Raw genomic sequence first — 27,117 nt, 5'->3', positions numbered from 1 at the left:
TATGGAACTTTAAAAGTATAGTATTTGATAAGTATTTAGATAACTCTGCTCCAAGCACTGCTGCAAGTAGTTCTAATCGTGGCATTGTTTGTGGTTTTATGGGCGCAACTTTTCTTTTGGACATTGCGAATGTACATTTTGTCTCACTTTTGGGTGTGGTTCCTCTCAGATAGGCCACTGCTCCGTATGCCAGCTGGCTGCTGTCACAGAACACGTGTAGTTGAACTTTCCCGCCATCATTATTGAAGTATTGTCTGGGTATTCCCAGTGGGGTCAGATTTTGTAGTTTATTCAGCCATTTGACCCAGTTCTCCTTAAAGCTTCCAGGAAGTTCTTTGTCCCATTTTAGGTTTTGTTTCCATAGTTCCTGCATCATCATTTTCGCTTTTACTGTCACTGGTTCCACAAATCCCAAGGGGTCGTATAGCTTTGAGGATAAGCTTAATACTGATCTTTTGGAGACTTTTTCTATGCTGTTTGTTTGCTTGATCAGTTTCGCTAATGAAAGTGACAAAGTATCTGTCTTTGTGTTCCAATTGAGGCCAAGGACTTTGACCATTGGTTCTGCGTATACTCCATCGTCATGAGCTTGACGGTTTAAGGTAGGGGAGTTGCTGGTCCATTGCCGTAAATTCATACCCGCCCCTTGGAAGTAGTTTCTCGATGATGTGTAATACTGTAAGGCTTCAGGTTCAGTGTTTGTTCCCGTGACAACGTTGTCCATGTAAATCGATCGTTGTAAGTCTTCACATATCCAGTCGTCTTGTTTGGCAAGGTGATGCTGTATTGTAGCATTTAGTAAGTATGGAGACGGAGCGGCTCCGAAAAGTACGCGGCAGAATCTGTAGACAACTAAATTGTCTGGATTATTCGCTGATTTGTCTATATCTTTTAGCCAAAGAAATCTCGTAGCATCCCTGTCTTGAGTGTTGAGCTCTATTTGTAGGAACGCCTTTTCGATATCTGCCGTGAAGGCTATCTTGTGTGATCGGAAGGTGAGTAACATATTTTGTAGTCTTTGTATGAGGTTAGGTCCTGTATGAAGGCAATCGTTGAGGCTTAATGCCTTCGAGGATATCTTTGCTGAAGCGTCGTAAACGATTCTCATAGCTGTTGTGTTGCTTTCTTTGAAGACTGGAAAATGGGGCATGTAGTGCATGACTCCTTGATGTATGTTCGGGTCGAGGACTTGTTCTATAAATCCTCTCTTGAGTTGATCGAGCAGTTGTTCGTTGTATTTGTGAATAAGCTCTGGGTGTTTTCCTTTTAGGGTATGTTGCAGGTTGCTTAGTCTTTTTCTCGCCAATGTGAAGTTTGTTGGTAGGTTTTGCTTGTTGTCCTTCCATGGGAGTATTACATTATACCTGCCGGTAACTTTGTTGAATTCAATAGTATCTTGAAAATGTTTCTGGACTCCTGTTACCTCTGTGTCGTTGCACTCGTCTGGGATTTTGCTTATCTCCCAGAACTTAGTGAGAGTTTCGTTGAGGTCATCGTTTCTTGTGGGCTGTGCATCAATCATTTGACATAATGTGTTGAGTGTAGTTTCTGTACTGAATTCATTGTTGGGTACCGGTCCTGAGAGGAGCCATCCAAACTTGCTTTGTGTAGCCATCCATCTCTCATCTTGTGATTTCTTTGTGTTTCCCAGAATGACCTGGGCGTAGTGGTCGTTTCCTATGAGTATATCTATTGTGCGATCACCTTTCGCGTTCAGTGGATCGGCGAAAGCGAGAGCTTTGAATTCAACAGGAATTTCCATATGTTGCGTGCGGCCGTGACTAAGGCTGTTATTTTGACATCTTTATTTACTGCGTTTAAGGTAAGTGTCACGACTTCGTAGGACTTTCGAGTACCTTTGGTGGAACCAAATGTGGTTACGTCTAATATATCGTTTTGAGCAGCTTTCAACCGTAGCTTATTCTTCAGGCATTGCGTAATGAATGTCTTTTGCGATCCGGTATCGATGAGGATGCGTGCTTGGCATCTCGTGGTTGGTCCGCTTGCTGTGACCAGTGCAGTTTGCATTAGTGTGTTTGTATGTATCATTGTACTTGCTAAGGTTGTCATTGCAGAGGTGACGTTTTTGCTGTTTTGTGGGTCTTCTTGTTTTTTGTGTCTTTTGCTTGAATCTCTATTTGGCTCGCTTGGTTCACAGATCGACGTATGGTGTTTTAGTCCGCAATTTAGACATCTAAATCTTAATTGACATTGATATCTTGTGTGGCCTGATCGGAGGCAGTTAAGGCATTTATTTTTCTGTGTCAATATGGTTTTCCTTTCTTTTGTTGTCTTTACTTTCGAGCATTTGTTGTGACGGTGTTTACCGTCGCAATATATGCATGGTTTTAGCTGAAATTTCCTGTTCGTATTGGGGCTTTTCGGAGCCGGGTGTATTTGGCGTGGTTGAGTGTTTGTGAGTAATGCGCCAACTGTGGGTACGAGAACGTCGTCAACGACTGAGCTTGTTTCATTTTCCTGCGTAAGTTGACTCTTTTCCCTTGTGTCTATTTCATGGCAAAACGCTGTTCGTAGATCATTTAGGGAACAATCTGCCTGAGGATTTGTTCTGAATATTGTACAACGTAATTGTTCCGGTAATTTCTTTAGCAGTATTGGAATTAACAGGCTTCCATATGAGTCTGTCTGGACTCCCAGCGTAGCTATCATAAAATTGTCGTAATTGTTGCACATCAGCTGAGGGCGCGCTGATTTTTGAAAGAGATTCCATGTGCGCGTTGATTAGAACTTGGTTCCTTGCAAAACGTTCTTTCAGTATTTCAATGGCTTTTTCATAGTTTTGTGATGTCATTGGAAGCCCTGAAATTGCGCGCGCTGCGTTGCAGGTTATCAGACCTTTCAAATAGTTCATTTTGTCAATATTGTTCAGTTCCTGATTATTGTGCACTGCGTTACTATAACTATCCCAAAACGTTAGCCATTCAAGTGGGTTTCCATCAAAAGGGTGGATTTGTAGTTTTGGAAGGTTGATGTGAGCAGTGTGAGCTCTAGGTGTTGGTTTGTTTTGGAACGTACTCACCGGATGGTACCCGTCTGTGACAAATTCTTTAATTTTTACTATCCAATAATGGATGTCGTCCTGGAACGTCAATGCTTGCTCGGTTTCTTCGCTCATCTCTTCGTCTGTTTGCAATGCGTTCAAGATCGCGGTATCCATAGCCTTGATTTCGTCCAATCTCCTTGAGAGACGTTCTCCAATTGCTTTCAGTTCTGTGATGTTTATGCCGCCTTCAGTATCGGTCATAAGACGTTCCGCGCGTTTGATGCCTTGGTTACAATGACCTTTGTATGCCCCTCTGACTGCCCTGTTGTGTTTTAGTTCTTCCTTTGACATTTTAATGCGGGTCTTGGCACCAGTTTTAGAGAAATCGATCAGACTGTACTGTTTACGTTTTATGGCGTTTATTCATTCAGTCCAGACTTACAGCAAGTGATTAGTGACGTAGAGAAATGGTTAATTATACGTACATAACTAGTGGTAACCACAGGTTAGAAAGTGCGGGCCTTGACGCACTTAGAAAATGTACTGGTACGAGAGTGCGTAATTTTAGATGGCAGTGTCGATAAGTAAATGATAAAATGGACAAAAGACAATAATCCCGAGTAACGCATCAAGCAACGAATGCATGTTTTTATCGTTTTGGGAAGTGTAATCGAGCACGCGGTGTGAATTGAGATCCCTGATGTGATTGTTCTCAGTCGGTAAACTCGCTATGTTGTGCTCGCCTTTTATTAACGTGGCGCGATTAATGATAAATCACTGGACAAAAGTGAGTAACGCATCACGCTAAATTGCCTCGAATCGGCCGCGAACCAGTCAGAGTTGTTTTTTGATTAACAGTTTTTTTTAAGTGTAGACGAGCACGCGGTGTAAATTGAGATGTGATTTTCCTCGGTCGATAAACTCGCTATGTTGTCAGAGAATAACCGTTGTCACGGTTGGAATCATTCGCTTTGCCGTGGTTTATGTGTGATACAATCAGAGCAAATTTTCGCAAAAGCAACACCCGTAAAACAAAAAAGAAAAAAAAAGTCTGCAAATTGTAATGTTTGCAATCTTTCATGTGACAGAAGCCTTGATCTTATCCCGTCTTATGTGACAATCGTTCTTGGAGAACAGATTTTCTCTTCCGGTGTTACGACAAACTGTCGTGATTGACACATTTTTTGCATTCCGATCGTTCTTAGTGGAAGAACAAAATTTTCAACTTCCGTTTTCTTTTCGCCATTTATTAACGTGGCGCGCACGCGTAAAACACAATCCGCTGGTCACTGTCAAGATTAGGGTTGCGGGCCTCTCTTGGGCCCGCAATTAACAGTTAATGTACTGATTTCATTACACCTATCGCCATTCTTTCCAGCTACAACACGGACATCTCTTTCATATCTCTTTATAAGCTTACTATCATAATTATTGTGGGTATCATTTATCGAAGTCTGGACAGAGCTCTGTGCACGACGTGATTTGGTCACGTTATACAAAAGAATGCTTCCGGTGCCGCATTTACTCGACTGAACAATGGTTCGGTTGTATTCGATCGCTTCATCTGACTGAACAATGGTTCGGTTGTATTCGATCGCTTCATCTGACTGAACAATGGTTTGGTTGTATTCGATCGCTTCATCTGCTCTGATGTCGTCTACACCGTGCAATTGTTTAACGCAAATGCGAGCCTCGTCACTCGATAACGCCGTGTTCTGATCACAAGTAATGATCAAGTAGCTCAACAGCCGCCGAGCTACATAACTCGGAAAGTTTGTTATTTGATCACAAGCCATGATCAAGTGGCACAATGGCCGCTGAGCTATACAACTCAGAACATTTGCTATTTGACCACAAGCAACGGTCAGTTTTGGTCGCAGTTCAGCGACCAAAGACGACAGAAGAGGCGTAGTACACAATCTAGCGACCAAACGAAATGTTCTTAGCACATTAAGGTGCGTGTTTTGCATTGGTGTGGTATGAACCAATACGCACCATGACATGTCCTGTTTTCCAATGACAGGCTCAGTTCCGGGTCTGATAACTGATATAAGTTATTGTAATACTCACCAGTGCATGAGACTGACTTGGCACTGTTCGTCCACTGACCATTTGCCCCACACTGCTTATAAGAGGGACCTTGTAGCTGGTATCCCTGTGGGCATGAGAACAAGCATTTCGTGTTGTATTTCATCTGTGATGTCACGCAACCGCTAGGAGACGTTTTAACAAGTCGGGCGACCGTAAGAACTGGACACTTTACAACTGAAAATATGATAAAATAAATAATACAGCAATTTAGTAGCGCTAGGACAAAATTTATGGTTACGATCAATTTTCAATTTTTTGTGTGTGTTATAGCCAAAGCCCAAAGCTCCAAATTTAATTTTGATATCTGGACCTTTTCTAACACCAGTGATTGACAATGAAATACCGTAAAAATGTTTATAAAATATTAGGCGGGAACAAAATACCTTTACAACTGACTGTGTTCACTTGCACGCTCCAGGCTCCATTTCGTCTGCACTGAGTAGACGAAGGACCGCTGAGTTGGTATCCACGGGCGCAAGTAAAAGAACAAGTTGATCCATACTTTTGATTGGACGAGAGACAGTGGGAAGGAGAAACTTGCACACCACTCCTCAGAGAAAGCTTCTGGCACGCGTTAGCTAACAGTTTAAAAAGAGATGGCAGGCAATAAAATATTACTGTATGAGGTTGAGCATGGTAGCGAGGCTTTGGCAGATAACACAGACCGAGGCCCTGTAAAATTTCGCTATTAGGCCCTTCCTGATAATGCTGGTAAAACTGGCATTTTATGCTGCTAACAATGTTCGTTTTTTGTCCAAAAAATGCTCGAGTTATGCTTTTTCCAAATTACGCTTCTTTGGTTTAAAAACGCTTTGTTTTATTTTGAAGAAATAAACACAAATAAGACATCACTGTTTCTTTTTGCACCTATATAACACTTGTTTATATAGGTGTAAATATTTAAGGTCAGCTCCTAGTTTGCAAGTTATTTTGTGACGCCATCTTGATTTGATTTTTAGCAAGGACTGGGGACTGGGTATAACCTCTGGAAGTTAACCGCTGACTGGCTAGGCCTTCTTCCAATAAACCCGGCGTATCAAATCGAACGTTCGGTTTTCGAACTCAATCGAACGCAATCGAACTTAATCGAACGATTAAATTCGATTTTGTGCGGTCATCGAACGAAATCGAACTCACAAAAAATAAATGCAAATCGAACCAAATCGAACGTTCGATAAAGTCCGATGACGTTCGATTTAGTTCGGTCGTCGAACGACGCCAAAGCGAGCGGCTTACGTCGTATGAAGATATAATCTGAATCGAGCGAATGTTCAGTTTTCCTTCATTTGATGATCACGGCGTCAATCGATGAAGCCATCTTAAGTTATGTTTCCTTTATTTCCATACTTTTTATGTCAAAATGGAGAAATAATTCTGCCACTAACAACAATAAAAATACGGTTAACACTGATGTCACATACGGCGTGCACCTTCATCCCCATGTGCAATGCTATATTGTTTAATCGATCATATAAAGTTTTTATTCGCAAAATGTTATTCTAAAATACGGTTTTCACTTGATACGATACGCAGATACATCGGGGGTTGTATTTGAGTATTTGTAATTTGATCCCTCGTACGAGTTTTAACGTATTCCCGGGCGTATTAGATTGCTGGAATATTATGTTTTATTTCTTTAGGATCAAATAAAAAGACAAAGATTATACGATACCGTGTCCAGTCACTTATTCCAAAACCATTTAAGGAATGATCATTAACTTTTAACTCGCTCCGCTAGGTTCCAATTTCGTTTTTTAAATTTTAGCCACATCGATTTCCGAACTTAATCGAACGCTTAATTCGATTTCGTTCGATTTGGTTCGGAAATCGAACTCACAAAAAAAATTGTTGTCCGATTTCGTTCGATGACCGAACAAAATCGAATTTAATCGTTCGATTAGATTCGATTTTGTTCGATTGAGTTCGATGAAAAATTTGTTCGATTTCGTTCGATTTGATACGCCGGGAATAAACAAGTCGCAAAAAATGGAGAGACAGCATTTACGTGGAGAGCTTGGAGAATTGAAGTTTCCTAAAGGTCCTTAGAAGTGTGTGGTTTTTCTTTTTGTCACATATTCGTTTTGTACATGTATCACGTATGCCAAATCTGTCAATATTTTTTTTCAGCAAAGGAAGTTTTCTTGTTGAAAAGGCTCCTCAAATTCAAAATATCCGCCAACTTGAATTGCTCCATCTTTCCTGTGACGTCACGGGTGGAATCTTTGGTTACCGTAAGCCAAAGGTCTCCCTCTACAACCTTAGAAATAAGCCTAAGTGTACGGAGTTCTGTTGCAATATTTTTATTTCTCCATGACGGTAAAGCATTATACCGCTTAGTTTTGTAGTAACTCACGCCATATATGGTATACTATGTATAAGTTTCCAAAAGAAGTGAATTCGAAGCGGCAGCGGGTAAGCGTTTGTTGATCAATAAACAAATAAAACAATTAGTGCTACCGATAGTGCTTTTTGTCTTGTCAAAGAGTGCATGTTTTATAAATTTGTTTTGTATGTGCTTAAAAAAAAGCCCTGTTCGTTTAGCCAATATAAGGAAGAGTTACAACTAGGCTTAATAGCCCAATTTCGATATATTAAAATTCAGCCTAAAACAATAGACCTCAGGACGAGGCTCCGGGGACTAAACTATAGAGTTTGTAAAGAGTTTGTGGGGTTTATTCCCCGGAGCCTCGTTGTGATGTCTATTGTTTTAGGCTGAATTTTAAAATATCGAAATTGGGCTATTAATGTCTTGTCTTAGCTGTTAGTAAACTTCATCCGGCTTGATCTCGAATTTATGTGGTGCTATATGTCGACGGTCGTATCCGAGAGATAGGCAGCTAGGAACTGCTTTATACGCTGATATTTCGTAGCTATGGGTTAATGTTAAATCAGTGGTGTTAGGACTGGTTGTAGAATGCGAATCCTCGGGTTTGTTTTGAAAGCTGACGTTGATATTATGGAACCCATTGAGAAGCGCCTCGATGTGGTCATTTAGCACCTATGCGTTTATGGAAGCTGTTCCGGTCCGTGACACGATCTTTCAGATCTTTCTCAATTGCTTTATCACGGGTTTTGTTTTTGATTGGAGAGTAAATTCAGCGGATATATGGCGCTATCACAAGATTTTTGAGATTTTAATCCAGTTTATAATCGAAGTTTATAACGTGCCAAAATCAATTGCAAAGGAGCTTCGGATCTTGGGCTCTTGTTTACAGCACTAATTCGATCAACATGATATCGCAGCCCAGATACTATATGTGCCAAGATAACACCAGCAACAAATCGAAACAGAAACCAAGCTTCCGATAGACAATAATGTAGCGAAATTTCCTACACGAAAAAGCAGACTATCTTAAAATCTTTAATAATGCAATACTGAGTATAATATTTACAGCCGCAAGAAGCAGTTAAAAATAAAAGTAGACACACGCGTGCCCTTTCGCTGCCTTTTGCTGCCTGAAAGCCCAGCACTTAGAATCAAGGCACGTTGACTGAAATCCTGGATGAACTGTTAATGAGTCGGGGGTGGAAGCGGAATCATGAATCATAGCTGTAAAATTGGTTGGAATCATGAATCTTTGTGTTTAAAACTTGGGAAACATGAAGAATGGAGATGGCTAAAAGAATCATGAATAACAAATGAATGCTTCCATCGATATTGGAGGCTTGTGAATATAGAATGAAACAAAAATTAAACGGATGGGTCATTTTACTAAATTCTTGACAAATATATTCCAGAAATGGCCTAAAATCGCATTTCTGAGCATCTAATTTTCAAAATTTTCTGGGGGAGCATGCCCCCACATCCCCCTATACGACAACAATGGAAACACGAATGTACCCTTGGCTTCACATCTTCATCCCTTACTAACTTTACTGTGATTAAGTATGTTACACACAGTGAATATTTAGAAATAATTTGACGACTGAAAATATTTTACATCGGTTTCCGGCATAATTCCGTTCCAGAAGAGTCTCCATTTGGAAAAGGGGACTCTGCTAGCAGGGAACCGGAATGCGCAACCAGCCTTTAAGCGAAAAACAACAGAAACTGGTAACACGTTATTTTGAAAACTGGATGAAAAGAAGGTAAAAAATAAATAATGAATATCGAACAAAATTTATATATGAATTATGAATCATTGAGGTAAAACAAGACAGGAATCATGAATTTCCAAAGTCCAATGATTCCGCTTCCACACCCGATACTGAGACAATTCATTTGGGATCCTGATCTCTCATCCTCCACTTCGTCCCATTGCGGCACAGCAAATGATTTAATACGCAGTCGGCATTGGTTGGAATGTTCCCCCCACGCAACTTAAATATAATTTCACACCAAGAAAGATCGAGGAAAAAAAAACACTTCGTGCGCCTTGTTTAAGCTATGCGCACTTTTTGCTTCGTGTGAACATTTCAGATAATCTAAAATCCAAGTAAATCGAAATATTAATTAAATGTCAGTCTGATCGAAAACGATCTTTCGCTGTTAACTAGTCTCCACAGCACCTCCTTCTTGCTGATCGTTTCGTCGAACTCTACTCGGTTCAAGTTGAAACGGAATGAAATATACTTAGCCCAGACTTTTCCAAAGGCTTAGCTTAATTATCTACATCACTGCAATATGAATTTGCCGCATTTGAATCGCTCTCGTGCGATAAAACATCTTCCCAATCACTGCTACTTGGCCGAGCCGCCATATAAATTCTTATGTGGAATCCGTGTTGCGTAATATTTGGGCTCCACTGCTTACGTCACGAGTGCTTGCTATTGTTTTCGCCGGAAGTGGATTTTTTGTCGAAAATGCCGTTTTTCTCCTTTACGAAATCGGATTGAGCAAAATGAATGCCCAATTTGTTTCCTTCGTTGCTTTTTACAAAGATGAGAAAAAGTTGTATTCTAGTGTTTACAGACCCCTTAAAAACAAGCAAAGTTGTGCTTTTTAGAACAAAAGTGTATATAAATTTGGCGGAAAAAGCAAAAATAAAAGTGCTGAAAAATGCTCGTTAAGCCAAATTATGCCAAAAAAAATGGCAGGATAATCGGGAAGTACCACTCGGAGAAACGGTCAGAGAAACAGGTGAATAGAGTTGTGTACAACGGGTAATAGATGAGGAGGTCTGGGTACCACTTGGAGAGGCTACTGAAGAAACAGATGAAAACGCCAGGGTATTACTACTCGAATATATTGTAAGAGAACTAGAGGCCAGGAGAGAGTGGCGCTATCATTGCTCTTAGTCCAAGAGCTCGCATCTGTGAATGAAGCTGGGATGGACAGAACTTTTATCATGCATTAAATATAACCGTCCTTCAAACTTGATGACAATGTTTGGTATACAGTTAACTCCCACTATAACTGGATATTCGATTGAATTCACTGATTTTAATCAAATTTTTCGAAACCTTAAATTCATCAAAGCACTGAATTCGTCAAAAAGTGATTAATTTATCAAAACTGATTTGGAATTGATCGAAACCTTAAATTCATCAAACGCTAAATTTATCTAACTGTCAAAACACTAAATTATTCGAATTGTCGAATTCGTCGGAACACTAAATTCACCGAACTGTTATCCTTCGGCCTCGAACCTGTCTATCACGTACACTGAAGTCCCAAAATAGCTTGTGAGCAAGATTTCTTCGTGGTCACAGCGTCGCATTGCTGTAGGTAGATTTGTAGTTGTTGTTTGCTTTTGGAAATGAAAAGTATTATGCGAGAATGTGGCCGTATCCACAGCAGTGTCAGTTCAACACACGCCAACGAAAGCGGCAGCGGCTCCAACAGCGATAGCGACAGCGACAACTCCAGTGAGAGCGACGACCCCAGTTTCTGCAGTTCCTTCGGCGTTGAAATAACATCGAAGGATTTTTGGTTTTTCGGCCTCCGGTAGGCCGGCAGCGAGGCGTCCGTCTGTGGCTAGTCGAGAGGCACGAGGCAGCAGTCTCAGCACAGACTAGTGGAAGACCGTACTATGTTCCTAAAAACACGTTCACCAAGATGTTCGTTTGCCTGGCAAACACTGAACAAGATGTGATGCCAGACGCCGGGGAAAAAATCTAATTGAGCATGGCCGGCTTGGGAAAGACGGAAAAGCACTTCATGTCCACAAGAAGATAAGATTATTGAGCCCTTCCACGCTCTTGGTGAAGCAGGGGGTTATGATATCTTAAGAAAACCGGAGGGAAACACCAAGCGGTTGATGCAAATCCCAACCCCAACAGTGTCTACATCCCCACTATTTAGTAATCTTCTGTACTCTTCTCCCAAGATCCAGCAAAGAATGTGGCAGTCTCTCTTCGTATTGGACCGTATCCGCTTTGTGAGACTTCAGTGGACGTGACAGACTGGTTCGAGGTTGACGGGTATTTCAACAGTTCGGCGAACTTAGTGTTTTGACGAACTCAACAGTTCGACGAATTTAGTGCTTTAACGAATTCAACAGTTGGAAGAATTAAGTGTTTTGACAAATTCAACAGTTAGATGAATCAGCGTTTGATGAATTTAAGGGGGCCCACCGGTATTTATTGGTATTTATTTTTATAATTTTCTAGGTTGTAATTTTTTACATTTTTTTTTTTCTCGGAGATATTAGCTAACCAGCTACTCTGTAAATCTGAGATAAAATAAAGTTAATGTATGTAATGTATGTATGTCTGACAGGTCTTTTTTAAAAACGCGTTTTTAAAAGCAAAACATTAAGCGATTTCTTAGGATTTTAAAAGCCTGGCAAAAGAATACTGAAATAATGTTAAATCTTAAAAATTGTGGCGTTCCAGCAAGATTTGTTTAGTTATAAGCGGCTCTCTAATGCCTTCTTTTTTACTGAAACGCGATTATTTTTAAAATGCCACAGTGAATGTTTTTGTAATGACCTCAAACACGTTGGCAAACTGTCACAGCAAGTTACATGAAAATCATAACCATAGATTTTACAAAAAAGCGACTTCTCAATTTTGCTCCAAAATCTGCTCTATTATTCAGTTCGCCTCAACTGCCGCATAAATGTGATAGATATCTTGACCAATGTCCAACCCTTTTAAAGCTATCACTTAAAAAATTTGTGTAAAAGATTAAATTAAAAAGATCGGAGTTTTGCATCAAATCTTAGCAATCAATAAAGTTGGACGATTTTACTCCGAAATATTGAGGAACTCAAACAAATGTTATAATTACAAGTTGCAAAAAATTTGTCGATTTGTTTTGCATTATTTTCAAGCTAGGTTCATGCCAAGTTTCAGCGCCCTTCGTTCGTACGGTTTGAAAAATTTCGGACTGAATGTCAGGTACTTTTGCTTTCTAAGTTGCTCGTCGCTTTGCAAACCTGCACTGTGTATTTAATTATTTTGTGTTGTTGGACGAGCGTTCAATTTCTCCACGATTTTCTGCCGCTTAGGAATGGCTTTGCTTTTGATAGTGCAATTAATACCCGATAATAACCCGCGGGCCACCTTAAGGTTTCGATCAATTCCCAATCAGTTTCGATGAATTCATCACCTTTTTTTTTTGACGAATTCAGTGCTTCGATGAATAAAAGGTTTCGAAAAATTCAATAAATTTGATAAATTCAATCGAGTATTCAATGAATTTAAACTTTTGGTAAATAAAAGTTTTAGTAAATTCACAAGATTAAATTTTGAACCCGAGAAAGCGCCATAGTATCGGAAGTTATTTTCAGTACTTTTTATCCGTCAAGACTTAACCTCCTGTTCGTAATTGAGGTGACGGAAATAGCGAGTTTTTCGCAAGGCGGGAGTTGATTGTATGTTTAAAACAGGTTAAAGCGAGTGTGCGACAATGCCCTTAATAGAGACAATTGATATATCAAGTTTTTCTTTTTTTCTGACCTACCGTCGATTTCGCAAATGTAAGGAGCGACAGATTTACATGCCAGGTCGTTCCATGTTACATACATTTCTGTACAGTCCTCTTCGACTCCCTGTCCCATCCAATTGTTAGGCTCTCCAGTTCTCCAAGCAGTATATCCAGGGCGCGATCCGTCAACCCACATCCAGCGAGACTTGTCTTTAGGATCCCTGTACAAACCAATCCAGTATGTTTTCACTGATGTTTTTGGGGCAAGTGCTTGTTGTTCAGCTTTTGAATTTATCACGACAAGCTTGGATCCGAGTGCTTCACAAGCGGATTTTGCTGCATTCCAATTCAAGAACTGTGTAGAAAACTTGTAACAGGAACCTTGCATGTGGATCCAGCCGCTTGGACAGACCCCTAAAATATCAAATGACCTCAGAATTAAAAGTGCCTTTTTGTGTGTTTTGTTGTAATTATACTCGCCGAACATGACCAAAAGCTACAAGAACCTGACACCAACCACAAGAACATTTCATAACCTTGGAAACTACAAAACTTTCAGAAAATACAGGCAACTACTGAACTACTGAAATAGCTATAAGAAGCTACAAAAGCTTGAAGAAGTTATTGAATAAACGACATGCTATCTTCAAGAACTAAGCAAACTAAATATACTGTGGAACGCTGCATGAAATACAGGAACTACAAGAACTACATAAAGTGAACAGGCAACCGTGAGCTACATTTAGACTACTTACTACTCAAAAAATGCGCGCGTTGCCCGTATATGGTCAGCATGTTATTGTTTCTGTCATCTGTACACAACAGATATCAGTCCTGCGATAAACGTAGGTTGCCAAGATTCGTTCGCGGTCTAGCAAAGCGCTGCATAACCACAATTTTTCTAGCTACAAAATGTGTTTCGTTGAAAACTTGTTGAACAATAAAACAACTATTTTGCTCAATCTTGCGGAATATCGTCTGATTTTAGCCAACTCGGCCGATGACCTCGTCAGGATGATTGCCAAGCAAAAGCATAGTCACTTCGTTATGCAAAACTCTTTTTATTCTTAAATGTAATCATAGTGTTCTGGAAAACACAACTTTTTTGTTCACGGCTTTCTTTACAACTCTCGTACAAGAAACACAACGAGCACAGCGCGAGAGTCACGTGACGCTCCAAACACTGACTATCTCAGGGTACCCACGGGGGTACTATTATAAGCCAATTGCAAGTCTATTCAGTTTCTTACTAAGTCTACCCGTGCGGGTATAGCAGGCTGTAACATCCTCCCCACCTTGGCCGCTATCGAAAAGGACAACTCTACGTTTTGGCTTACTATCAGGAACAGTACTACTGCTGTTCTCACTACCATGCACAGGACCTTTTCAGGTATTACTTGTGGGGTTGCTGATTCTACTTTTAATCTATGTGAGCGCTGAACGGGTCTGCGTAGAGCACTCTTCTCCGTTTGTACTTTTGCCGTTTGCACAAGATCATCCGGTCCAGGGCGAATTTCTTCAACTCTAGCCAACTGCCATTTTCCACAAGACACATTATCTTCCGAGACCAGCACGATATCTCCTACTTGTTGGGGTTTCTTCTTTATGCCACTTGTTTCTCACGGTCACCTTATGTAGGTACTCTTGCTTCCAACGCTTCCAATAGTGATTGAGTAATCTCTGGGAGTAAAGTGATCTCTCCATAATTCTCTTACAGAATCGAACTCCCCTGGTTAATTGGTTAAGTGATCTGCCAATGGCGAGATGAGCGGGTGTAATAGGTGATGGATCTCTGTAATCATCACTTACTGCAGTCAGTAGTCTTGAGTTGATGACACCTTTTATTATCACAAGCAGTGTGTTCAACTCAGTGGCACATCCACGAAGTGGCTATTCGTCCACTGTTTCTAGCATGCAGATCGAATTGGAATTTAGCAATGTTGGTTTCTGTAAGGTTTCTGAACCAGCATGGAACATCGGTTTGTGGACATCAAGTATCATCTTTGCAACTTCTGGATGTCCATATGGCAAGATTACTTGATATTTTGTCTCTTCAGAAATGTCCGCGAACTGTAATCGTCCGCCTACTTTTATTACTTGATCAGCTATGCGTAGTAAGGATCTAACTTTAGGGGGCGGCTGTTTTTTGGCAGTGTTTCTCCAGCTTTTAACTGCTCCTAGTATTAATACTCTCTAGGCATCTTCTTGTAGTGACTGTTGCGTCTCTTCTGCTGACAGCTCTGTTACGGGAGACTTGCATTTTGTATTTTTTTTACATCTTTATAGCTCTTAACACTTAAGCAGTTGCCCGGAGCAGCATCATCCATGCGCCAAAGCTAGACTTATCGACGAGTGGCTTTACTGCAACCGATGTGCAAACATGAGTTACTATCCACTCCTCCTCACATGCTAGGCTTCCAGTGGAATATCTTCACTACTTGATCTTCAAGAGGTAAGGACACCCATTGCGATCCATTCCACCGCAGTTTACTTATCGCAATTCAATCCAAGTGTCAACAGATCTGCAGAATTGTCTTTGCTAGCACAGCAGCTCCAACAGCCAGGATCTCACTTCGACTGTGTTTCAGCTACTCCATTTGCTATAAATGGCTTCCACTATGAGCTTTGTCCTTTTATCCACTGAAGTGTCACCATACTATCTGTCCAACGCACAACACGGTGCATCTTAATTTGCAATGTGTCTACAACAAACTTCAATAATCTTGCACTGACCACTGCTGTTAGTACTAGTTCTAGTCTTGGAAGTGACACTGCCTTGATAGGTGCAACTCTGGATTTTGACATCACTACCTGAGAGGACACTTGTTCCAGCTTGTCTATAACTCGAATGTACACTGCTGCTGCATGTGGACCTTTGGGAAGGCATCTTCAAAACCATGTAGCTCGATCGTAGACTTTGAAGTGACGCTTTTTCCACACCATATTGGTATGGTCACATCTTTTAGCTGCAACAACTCTGACTTCCATGATGACCAGTTTTTGATGTCACTGTCCAATGGGTCCTCCCACTCTTAGCCTCTCCGCCACAGCTCTTGGAAAAGGATGGTCGCTGTCACAGTGAAAGGCGATATCAGTCCCATTGGGTCGAACATTTTCCATTCTAAACTTAAAAGGCTCCTCTTCGTCGTTGGATCATGGGATGAAACAATTTCGTTTGATGCAATGAATCTGAAGTAATCAGAAGTCAAATCACATGAAACACTCAGTGCTTCGAGTCGCTCACGTGAATCAAACTCCACTAGTGGTGACGATACTCTTTTGTTTGGGTCTATGCTATCCATCTCGAGCTTTGAGTTGCTAGACCATTTTGTCAATTTAACTGCTGCTGTCCTCATGATGTCTGACATCCCTTGTTGAAGTTTCACTCCTGAGTTGTCTGTTTCGGTTTAGACGTCTACACACATGTTATGTAGGATTTCTCTCACAGCATTAGGGAATGTATCTGCATACTTACTGGTATATGCATGCACTGTTGCGATGGCAAGACATGGACTAGAGTTCACTCCAAATGTCGTCTTATTAGGTGCTTCGTCTGTTCTTAAGTACCGAGGGACGTCTTGATCCTTTGGTGCAAGTTTAATCTGAAGATACATTTTCTCTTCATCTGCTATCATGCCAACTCTGTGCGTACGAAAACGGGAAAGGACAGATGCGAGGTTAGGTTAAAGTGCAGGATTAGAAAGGACACAGTCACTGAGAGATACGCTGTCTTGCTCTTAGGTGGAGGCATTCAATACGATTCTAGATTTTGTTGTCTTTCTGTCAGCACGGAAAACAGCATGGTGCGGCAAGTGCCGGACATTTCTATATTCACTGCTCAGATCAGGCACTTCCTCTGAAAAGCCTTTCTTTACATACTGGTGGACTGCAGTGATGTAAGCTTCAGCTTTCTCAGGGTCTCGTTCAACATGCTTTAGGTACTTTCGAGTGGTTTAACAGCTACTGCATAATTGTCCTCTCTAGCTTTGGATGGTCTTTCTTTCGTGGCAATCGTTCTTCGTAGTTTCTGCCATCAAAGTTCAGTCCATCGCTGAAGTCAGCGGCTGCATACTCTTCTTCTTGTGACATAGTTAGATTCACAGTTTCAGTAATGCCAATTGATTCTACTTCCCAAAACTGTCTCAGACTCGCAGTGACATTGTTTCTTTCTACTGTCGTTAGCATGGATGATGTGTGCTTTGAGTAGCTTTATACAGGTCCTGTAAGTATCAAGCCAAGGTAAGATTCCACTGCCACTAAAGCTTTAGGGCTTTCTTTTTTCTTGCAAATCCCAGGTACGAATGAGTAGTAGTGATTTGCACCGATAAAAGCATCTACTCGAACTTAATTGCAAGGGTAGCAGTCTGTAAGAGTCAAATCTTGTAGGTGAAAGTTGTCCTTAAGATTTAACTTGACAGGTCCCAAAGGATTACAAATTTTAGGTATGGTAAAAACTTTCATTTTCAGAGCGAGAGAGTGAGCGCTGGTGAGAGTGTAAATCGCACTATTTAAAATGTCTTGGCTTAACTTTTTTCTCCCCCAAGTGTTGCAGCGCTTAATACTTTTGAGGGACCTTGCAAACCAATGAAGTTTGCAATGTTTTTACGGATGTAAACTGCTGACTTCCAGAATCGAGTAAAACACGAACTGTAACTTCTTGACCATTCACTGAAGATTTTGTTGAAGGTTTCCTATTCTGCCTCTTTGGACACAACTTGTCGATAGAGGAACTTAAAAAAATAATTCAAAATCAATTTCATCTTCTGGGGTAACTGCAAGCTCTAATTTCCACTTTTCTACCAACTCTGATGGCAATTTGGTCTCAAAAATTGGTAACAAAATACACCCATGACTCATTGGGTTTTCGCCAAAAGCTTTTAAAGTTCTATTTTTGTTCCTTAAAGTGTCATAAAGACCTCGAAGGGATGATGTTTGTCGACTACGTTTTTATTCGAGTGTTGGCTGCACGAAGTCTCGTAGTTTTCTAAGTCAGGCGGTTTCTTACTATAAGTATCCGTGCGGGTATGAAATTTGTGCAAGGTATATTTGAAGTGCTGTAAAAACAGACTTTACAAGGATAGCCCCTTCAACAGTGTCTTTGATGTCTCAATGAAAACGCTCAAGCTTACGCGATTGTCTTGCGTTCGCGCGGTTACAAAATGAAAACAATATCGTGAGCTATTTTTACACAATTCTAAGTTACTTTAAAATACTTCGCGCGAGGGCGGGCACAGCGGGCTGAAACACATAGAGAAAGCAAAATCCGCATAAAAGCCAACTTTTAAAATCAGTATTCCGTGGCTTTCTTTACTTGACTCAAAATAGAAACTGTTCAATTTTCAACTTAGAATCTATGATTGTTAAATCGATAAAAATGAACGTACCTTCCGCTGATGCAAAAATGGCGATTAACAGGACAACCTTCAGCAAAGTGCCATTCCCAGTAACTTTACAAGCCATCGCTCGGCAAAAAGTATTGCTCGACCACGAACGATATAATCTTCAACGGACAAATTTCTAATCGTCTTCCCAAAGAAAGATCGATAGACTTTTGAGAAAATGTTTGGGTAAAAATTGCCTATAGACCCAGTATCGCGAATTTTCATGTTACAAGAATCTGTAGACTTGACCTACGTGCAATAATATTAATTGTCCTTCAAGTTTGAAAACAAGTGAAAGGTTAATTGCTCATTGTTTGGTTTCTTTGATAATAAACAATCATCACACAACATTACAGGGAATCAAAGTGGAATATTAAGATTATAATCTCCTGCTTGAGAGACGAACTACCGCGGTAATGCATTATTTTGAATATACTGTATGATGTGGAGTGATTCTTTAAAATCCCCGGGACCTCTATCTCGGATAATTCGAACTCCCCCGCGCCACTAGCTCGAACTTAGTCATATTTCCCTTGGATTTGACCCCACTTTTTAGTCATTTTTAATCGGTTAACTCGAACTCGGATAACTCGAATTCATCGCTAACTCGATCTACATTTCGTCTCCCTTGATCAAAATTTACCCCGATGACTCGAATTCTCGTTCTTCCAACTCACCACAGATGCCCATTGAAATATCAGATAAGCTCTACTTGTCATGTAATCGGATTTTAGATTCATTTTAACTACAGCAATTTGATTTAATCAGTGCAACGAACACATCACTTATATTTGACGGTCATTTCCCGATCTTATAATAAGAATACATAATCGTGTGAGAGATTCTGACGAGTTTAGTTTAATTTGCACCGCACTGTATACTGAAGTGCTGAAAAATCAGTAAACTATCAAATATTAGCATGGCAAATTGAATGTTTAATCGACCCCGATAACTCGAACCCCCGCTTACTCGAAATGTTTTTCATTTCCCTTAAGAGTTCGAGTTAGTTGCTTGTTTTGGGCTTTACTGCGTAGCAAGGGAACATTTAATATCCATAATCATTTGAACGACTGGAAACTAAAAGGACTGGCTCGATAGCTGATACAGCACGTCAGTTTATAAACAGACTAATATTAATTTTGAAACTGACGCTACAATACTCTACAAAATAACTTACCTTTTGTAAATTCATAACAACCGATAGCCTTGGATAAATTCTGGTCGTAAATTGGTGTATTATGAAGGCCGCAATGCTCGTAAAATCCACGTTTTCTTCTAAAAATTTCGCTTGGGAAGCGAAATTGTGTTCGAATTCTGCACCGTACTCCCGGGGGGGGTACTCCCTATAATGGCCTATACGGGGAGGCTCCGCCCGAAAGGGGTACCTTTTCTAGGCTCCAGGTATATAAAAGGGTAGGGATTTCACAAGTTTAGGTATATGAAAGGGTAGGGAAATCTGACATAATGATATTTAAAAAGGCCTTTACATTAAATATTTCGAGCAGACGCAACTTCTGGCTGTATCATCTTAATTTATTAAGCGCTACATAAAAATGACAAGAAAACTTCCCGTTTTAGGTAAATGTGATGTCGTGTAGGTATATGAAAGGGGTGCCTTTTTGCAATAAAAGGTATACAAAAGGGGTACCTTTTCTATCAAAATGGTATATAAAAGGGTAAGGGGTTGGATCTCCGGGCGGAGCCTCCCCGTACAAAACTTTTTCGAGTACCCCCCCCGGGACCGTACTACTGACTACTATTAATTATTCATAAACTAAGTTGTAATGCCGCTGGTTAAGGTATATACCTTATTATAGGAAATTAACGCTTGTGTTAATTAAGTTATTTGAAATGAACGCGACTTAAATTAACGCAAGTTGAAGGAAAAATTACTTCCCAATAAAGGAAATTAACGCAAAATAGGGGGTAACATTTCAAAGTGAAGGAAATTAACGCGACCGAACACAAAGAAAAAACTTGTTGAGACAACAGGAACAAGTTTATTTCAACACTAGGCGTATAATCCTAAACTTAAGGGTTAAGCAAAGGAGTCTGACCTCCTCGAGTGTTCTTCACAGTTTCAGTGATACCGGCAGATTTCCACCCTGATGAAATAATGCCTTTTCCTAGGAGTCAAGAACGTCTGGACTGTATCGAGAAATTGGGGCCAAAAAAATGGAAATTAAGGTATGCGGAAATTAACGTTAACAAAAAATAACGCGGCTTAATTAGCGCGAATTTTTGAAATTCGCGTTAATTTTATGAAGCGTTAATTTCTTGTAATAAGGTATACGCCGTGTATGCGATGTAGGCGCTTTTCAACCTCGATCCCAGGGTCTCTCTCTCTCGGCTCTGGAAGGAGGGCAGAGAAGGACCCTTGGAACGAGGTTGGGCGCTTTTATGTTTAGCTAATGCTATGCGATGCGAGAAGAGGATCACAAGGCCTTTTTGATGCGTTTTGAATGTTTTTCTGTCACCGAACGGATTCTGCCCGAATTTTGCCCGAATTCTGCTCAACTCTGCTCGAAACTGGGGAATCAGTTATGCCCGCAGAATGCCCGCTGCCGAAAGTACTGAATTATTTTAACTGCCCGAGAGCAGTCTACTACGGGCAGAATACTGATCCAAGCCTATCCACCGAGCGCATTGCCGCAAGTAGGAATGTTAATAATAATTAAAGATAAAAAATATAAGAAACGTTTGGATCACCAAACTTGCAATCACCTAACATGCCCTAAGTCGGAGTTTGTAACCGACCTGAATAAATTCACAAGACAAATATATACTACGACTAGAATCCCTTGCGTGCAATATATACAACCAGTGAAACAATCCATTTCATAAATCAATGAACAGAAAATTCAAACACTTGTTGCAAATCAGGTAATTAATCTGAGAGAGGCCATTTGTGTAAAGGCTTCTTTTCGATGTATTACTCGCATAACATTAAAACACGGAAACGGTCATTACACAATTGCTCCCACTGAAACACGTCGATCATGAATGCAAATATGTGCTCTATTTTGGCTGTCATTATCTTTGTATATGAGAATTGAATTGTTTGGGTGAAATAAGTGGAGTGTATAAATAGATCAATAGGTAAAGTTCATTGACGCGAGTCGCGTGACTATTATATTAGAACAGCTGCAATTTTGGAGAAAGTAATGAAAAGGAAAATTAATTAAGTGGATACGCAGTGTCTCATGTAAGTATATTTCTGAGTGGATACGCTGATACGCAGTGTCTCATATTTAGTAAATAAACCCCTTCATGCGGCTGGTATATTGGAGGATAATGCCCGAGGCTGAAAGATTGTCGAAAAATGAACAGTTGGCCGAGAAGCAAAGCTTCGAGGGCAACTGTGAAATTTTGAGGACAATCGTTCAGCCAAGGGCATTATCCTCCAATATACCAGCGAGCCAGAAAGGGGTTTATTTATTTTATAACCCTCTGATTAGTTTCTACAACGCGCTTTATCGCCCGTAAATTTATAGAAAAAAAACCTACGTAATAAACCTGGCGTAACTGTGGTTTAAACAAATGTTAGTTGATTGGTTTACGTGATTTTTTAACTCTGTGATTTCATTAAAAGTTAGAATTGGATAAGGCGACTTCATTCGTTTGTTTGTGCTTGCCTACAAAATCGGGCGACGGATATCAAATCGGACGGGAAATATTCGCTGATACCCGTCGTCCGATTTTCTACCACGTGAAGCGTTTTGTCCAATGAGCGCGCGCAATAATTAATGGGTGGGTAAGTTTATTTCACAGTGGATACGCGGGAACGTAGTGGCTCATGTAAGTATATTCCTGAGTGTATACTCGGATACGCAGTGGCTCATGTAAGTATATTCTTGATTCGATGCGCGGATACGCAGTGTCTCATGTAAGTATATTTCTCAGTGGATATGTGGATACCCAGTGTCTCATGTAAGTATATTTCTCAGTGGATACGCGGATACGCAGTATCTCATGTAAGTATATTTCTCAGTGGATATGTGGATACCCAGTGTCTCATGTAAGTATATTTCTCAGTGGATACGTGGATACCCAGTGGCTCATGTAAGTATATTTCTCAGTGGATACGCCTATACGGCTCTCCATTATAAAACTAGCTTTTTTCTTCGAATGCGTCGGCACTGTCATGGAAGTGACCAAACGAAAAGGACTTACACGTGCAGGCATAACTTCCGCAGGATAAGCGTATACGTTTTCTACATTGAACTGAAAAGCACAATTTCGTTCTAGATATGCTTTTGTCCATATAACTCTGATTTATGGACTGTAGTGTATTGAGCCAGCAGTTGACATTGTGAGCATACGCACTTTTGCGTGTTTCTGTACCATGTGCTTTGATTCGCAATAAACCAAATACATGACATGGACCAAAAGCAATCGGAAGCAAGCAAAATTTTGCTTCACTAGCGATCTTTCCAGGTTGATCATACACATTATAACAGCGACTATTTTAGTCATTATACTGAACGTAACTTTAATATCCAACGATAACATTATTTGGCAATGAAGTTTGAAACGTTTTAAACCATAACTATGTTTAAACTGATGCGGTCGCTAAAATAGTCCAACTGCAATAATCTTCCTAAAAACTTCCCAATAATTTCAATGATTTCATCGATAAAATCTATAGCAATCGATGGAATGAGAGCAAAAACGTTGTGAGTTCGATAAAAAGAAATAATTTTGCGCAAGACCTTGACGGCATTTCGGGCTCTCAGTTCTTAGAGGCGTAGCAACGGGTGAGCGAGGAAGAATTGAGGGGATGGGGAGAGATGAACGCGTAGCTCAGTCTCTTTTTCCAACTTATTTCAGACCTGAAACAAAATTCAAACCCCTTTTCAGGTTAAACCGTATTACAACTTCACTGAAGTGGCGGTGATGTGTATTTTTCTTGGAAGTCATTGGTGTTTCGAGACGTCTCTTTTTGTTTTATTTATCCTTGCACTAGCGACAAATTCAAAACTGATGAAATGAAAGGTGAAATAATTGTATTTATTATATATATAGCGAGAATTTTAAGCAATAAACCTTGAAAATAGAATTCTATATTTGCTATATTTCACATGTGAAAAAAGCGATACGTCCAATCAGCTTCGTGTATAGCTTTCTTCACATAAAAAATATAACCAATCAGCATCTAGAGTAGTACGACTCAACAAATCACAGCGGAATAATTCAAATGGTTTCCAACGAGGTCGAGAAAGCGAGCTGCTCTCGACGGCAGTTTATGTTTTGAAAACATGGCTACACGTTTTCTTCTTTCACAAACGTTTGCCTTTTAAGAACTTAATGGAAATGCTAGCCAACAGAAACACGCTAAGCAAAACCTAGAGAATACAGCAGTGATAAAAATCATTCTTCAAAGGCGAAGTACAACAACACATCCGCGGACTTTCTAAGAATATTCAAGCACTTTTGGGATCGTCTTGGTTAAGTAAATTGCAATTTTAATCTGGATTTACGTCGTAATTATTGTTTAATTAACCGACTCCTTGTGTTGTCACAATTTGTTCACAATTTGCCAGTTGATTCGCCAGTAGTTTATTCGCTTGTGGCAAAGTTTCCACGATGCGATACGAAGTTTTTAACGTAAATGTAACGCAGTGTGTTTATTTTAATAAAGTTTTTGTCTAGGAGAGTTTGTCGCCAGTAATTTCTCTTTTTTACATGTATATTATTGAAATAGCGAATTCGCTTGTAAAGCTATGTGCATTTGCAGCTTTGTTTATTCGCGCCGTTTACTGCAGCTGTTGTATGTCAAAGGTTATAAACTGGAAAAATCGGCGTAAAGTGTTCAATGGTTGAATTCTCGTTATATATATAATAAACAAATTACAGCATAGAAAGTGCTTTGTACGGATTTTTTTTCACTCGTTGCAAAACTCGTGAATATAAATCCGTACAGCGCACTTTCTATGAAGTAATCTATATTCATTCAGTTCCTTATCTGTTCGATCGCACCGGAATCTTTGTGAAGAGAATGTTTAATATGACATGCATAGCATGTACTGAGGGATATAACAATAACTGATTACAAGAATGGCGCAAGAATGGCGCAAAATTATTACTTGCTAAGATGAAAGCGTACGGGCTATCATATCCTGCACTGAAACTGATGTAATCGTACTTCAGTAATCGAGAAAATAGAACAAGAGTAGGTAACTCTACTAGTGCTTGGGGGGCACTTAAACGGGGCTGCCCACAGGGATCATCTCTGGGACCACTGCTGTGGAACATATACCAAAATGATCTGTTCTACGCTGGCGTAAAATCTCAACTGTCTGCTTATGCTGATGACCACCAGCTATATTCCTCCAACAAGGAATTAAGAACAGCCATGGATGAAGTTGAGAAAGATGGGGCAAAGACATCTAGCTGGTACAAGTCAAACTTCCTGGAGGGCAATTACAGCAAATACCAAGCGATGATAATAGCGAGAGATACACAACAGACGGAGTTAGTAATTAACAACAGTAAAATTGATATCACCGATGCATTTAAGCTGTTGGGCGTGATCATTGACAAAGACCTTAACTTTACGGAACATATATCGCAGGTTTGCTTGAAGACTAGCAAAATGATTGGCGTCCTACGAAGGCTGAAAAACCTCATCCCCATACATGCAAAATTGAAGATCTATAAGACAGCAATAGTACCCCATCTAACATACTGTAGCTTGGTGTGGCATTTCTGCCGAGCAAGCGACACAAGGAAACTGGAGAGGATCAATGAGAGAGGACTCCGTAAAGTATTCTGCGATCGGGTCTCCTCCTATAGTGACCTCCTAATACGCGCGGGGATGACCAGCTTGTATAACAAACGATTGCAAGAGATCGCAATTTTCATGTTTAAAGTGAAATGTTTTAGATTACTGCCTAGCAACGAAGTAGAGCTTTTTCCTAGATCACCCTCGAGCTATAGCTTAAGGAACTCAGATTTTTACGTACCAAGAGTAAGAACTGTCAAGTACGGGAAACATTCCCTTCGTTTCCTTGGGCCATTGATGTGGTCGAAATTAGACAATAGGGACAAAAACGAAACGTCCTTGCAGCGATTCAAGGCGAACATCAGGGGAAGGGAACTCAGTGGACTTGTCGGAGGAGACACATGCAAAGGGTGACACCTTTGCAACTCTTGAGCCGAAAACACCCTATAAGTATTAAATATAGGTTCGATATTCCGTATTTTTAAGTAGTATCTTAATTGTAGGAATTAGATGTAAATACAAAGAGTGTTGGAAAATGTAGCATAATTTAATGTAAATAGACCAGAATCGTTTTTGTACTTATATTATATTTTAGTTTAAACAGTGTCCCCGATTAGTAAGCTTAAGGCTATCTAGAAGACTAGACACTTAAATAAAGTTCTTATTATTATTCTTATTATTTATTATTATTATATCTCGATCAAAAGTTCACGTGTGAGCAAGTTATATCACCACACAAATAATTTATCATTGCATAAATGCAACTGCATATTTTATTGAACCAAGCTCCCAACATTACCCCTGACTATTACAACTAACTGAAGATTACCATCAGCTGTGGACATGGAATTCGTCTGCCTGATTTCTTACCATCTCAAATAATTGAAGAAGCTGCTACCTTCCCAAAAAGATTTCCCCCTCTGGCAAGTGACATTTTCAACAGTCTGCCGCACACGTGAAAATTATCTTAACACGCTTGGTATGGAGCTTGGAACTTGACATGCATTTTAATCTTAAAAATAGCACGATGTTTTGAATGTTTTGTCACTTGATAACTTCACTGTCAGTTTGGATTTCCTTTCCCCTTTTTTCAATAAAAACAAAACTTGATTCCATTACAATTTTACAGCCTTCTCCTACTAAAGCCTATCTCTTTGCCACACACATTCACTGATTTGTCGAACTGACTAAACGCCATTTATATTGTCGCAAACTATGATGTTTAGTTTACCACGTTACCCCTTGAAAATGAATACTACTTCAATCCCCGAGTAAGTAGCCAAGTTGTCACTCAAACATTCCTTTGGCGCAAGCGTTCATGATATCAATTCCCAGGATATTTATTACAGACTCCTTCGTTAATTTTTCACTTCTTAATCTCTGATCCCCCATTAACAACAAAAGGAAGAGGTTGAGAGATTTCTTTAAACATTAATCACTGCCAGGATCCAGGAAGACGAGCTACGGGTGAAAAAAATAAGTGACAACCTTCAATAAGTGACGTACACTGTAGCGTGTATAGTTCTATGGCCAAACATTGTATTATTTGTTCCTCAACACTCACTCATTGAAAACAAAAGGAAGAGGTCAAGAGAGATTTTGGACTTAAATCACTGCCAGGATCCAGGAAAACAAACTATAAGCCTTTCAGTATTAAAAAGTGACAACCTTCAAGAAGTGACGTACACTACAGCGTGTATGGTTCTATGGCCAAACATTGCATTATTGGTTCCTCAACACTCACTCTACCATTTTCTTCTTTTCCTTCGGGGATTGTACGCTTGTTACGATATTCTTCCTACACCTTAGTTCCCAAATACACAAAAAAATGCAGAGCACCCTTAACTTAATCATTTTTTTTTACATATCCGGTAAAATGTAAGGATTGTGAGCAACCTCAAAAACTAATGTATTAACGAAAGACGGAAGGTTAGTTATTAAGATCACTCAGAATCTACAGGTTAAGGATAAACTTGAGCTTAAGATATGCAATCATTGTCATTGAGCAGAGAAAAAAATAATAAAACTGTTTCGGCTTATAATTATCTGATCACAGAAACGTATATAAAGAGAATAAGAGAATCGTTGTTGTTAGAATTTCTTT

At 39.9% G+C, this 27,117-nt stretch overlaps 1 protein-coding gene across 1 annotated transcript in view; it reads right to left on the bottom strand.

The window, feature by feature from the left end:
• The window catches only part of LOC144660581 (uncharacterized), a 162,358-nt gene that overhangs the window by 99,324 nt on the left and 35,917 nt on the right, over positions 1-27,117 (bottom strand). Inside the window, exon 3 of the mRNA XM_078521234.1 lies at positions 12,945-13,322. Within this exon, the coding sequence (XP_078377360.1) occupies positions 12,945-13,322 (378 nt within the window). The remainder of the gene's footprint in view (positions 1-12,944; positions 13,323-27,117) is intronic.

The sequence above is a fragment of the Oculina patagonica genome, chromosome 7, assembly GCF_052425735.1.
Source record: "Oculina patagonica isolate OP01 chromosome 7, crgOcupat, whole genome shotgun sequence".
Lineage (NCBI taxonomy): Eukaryota > Metazoa > Cnidaria > Anthozoa > Scleractinia > Oculinidae > Oculina > Oculina patagonica.
Note: the sequence above shows the minus strand (reverse complement) of the source record. Positions and strands in the feature narration are given on the sequence as shown.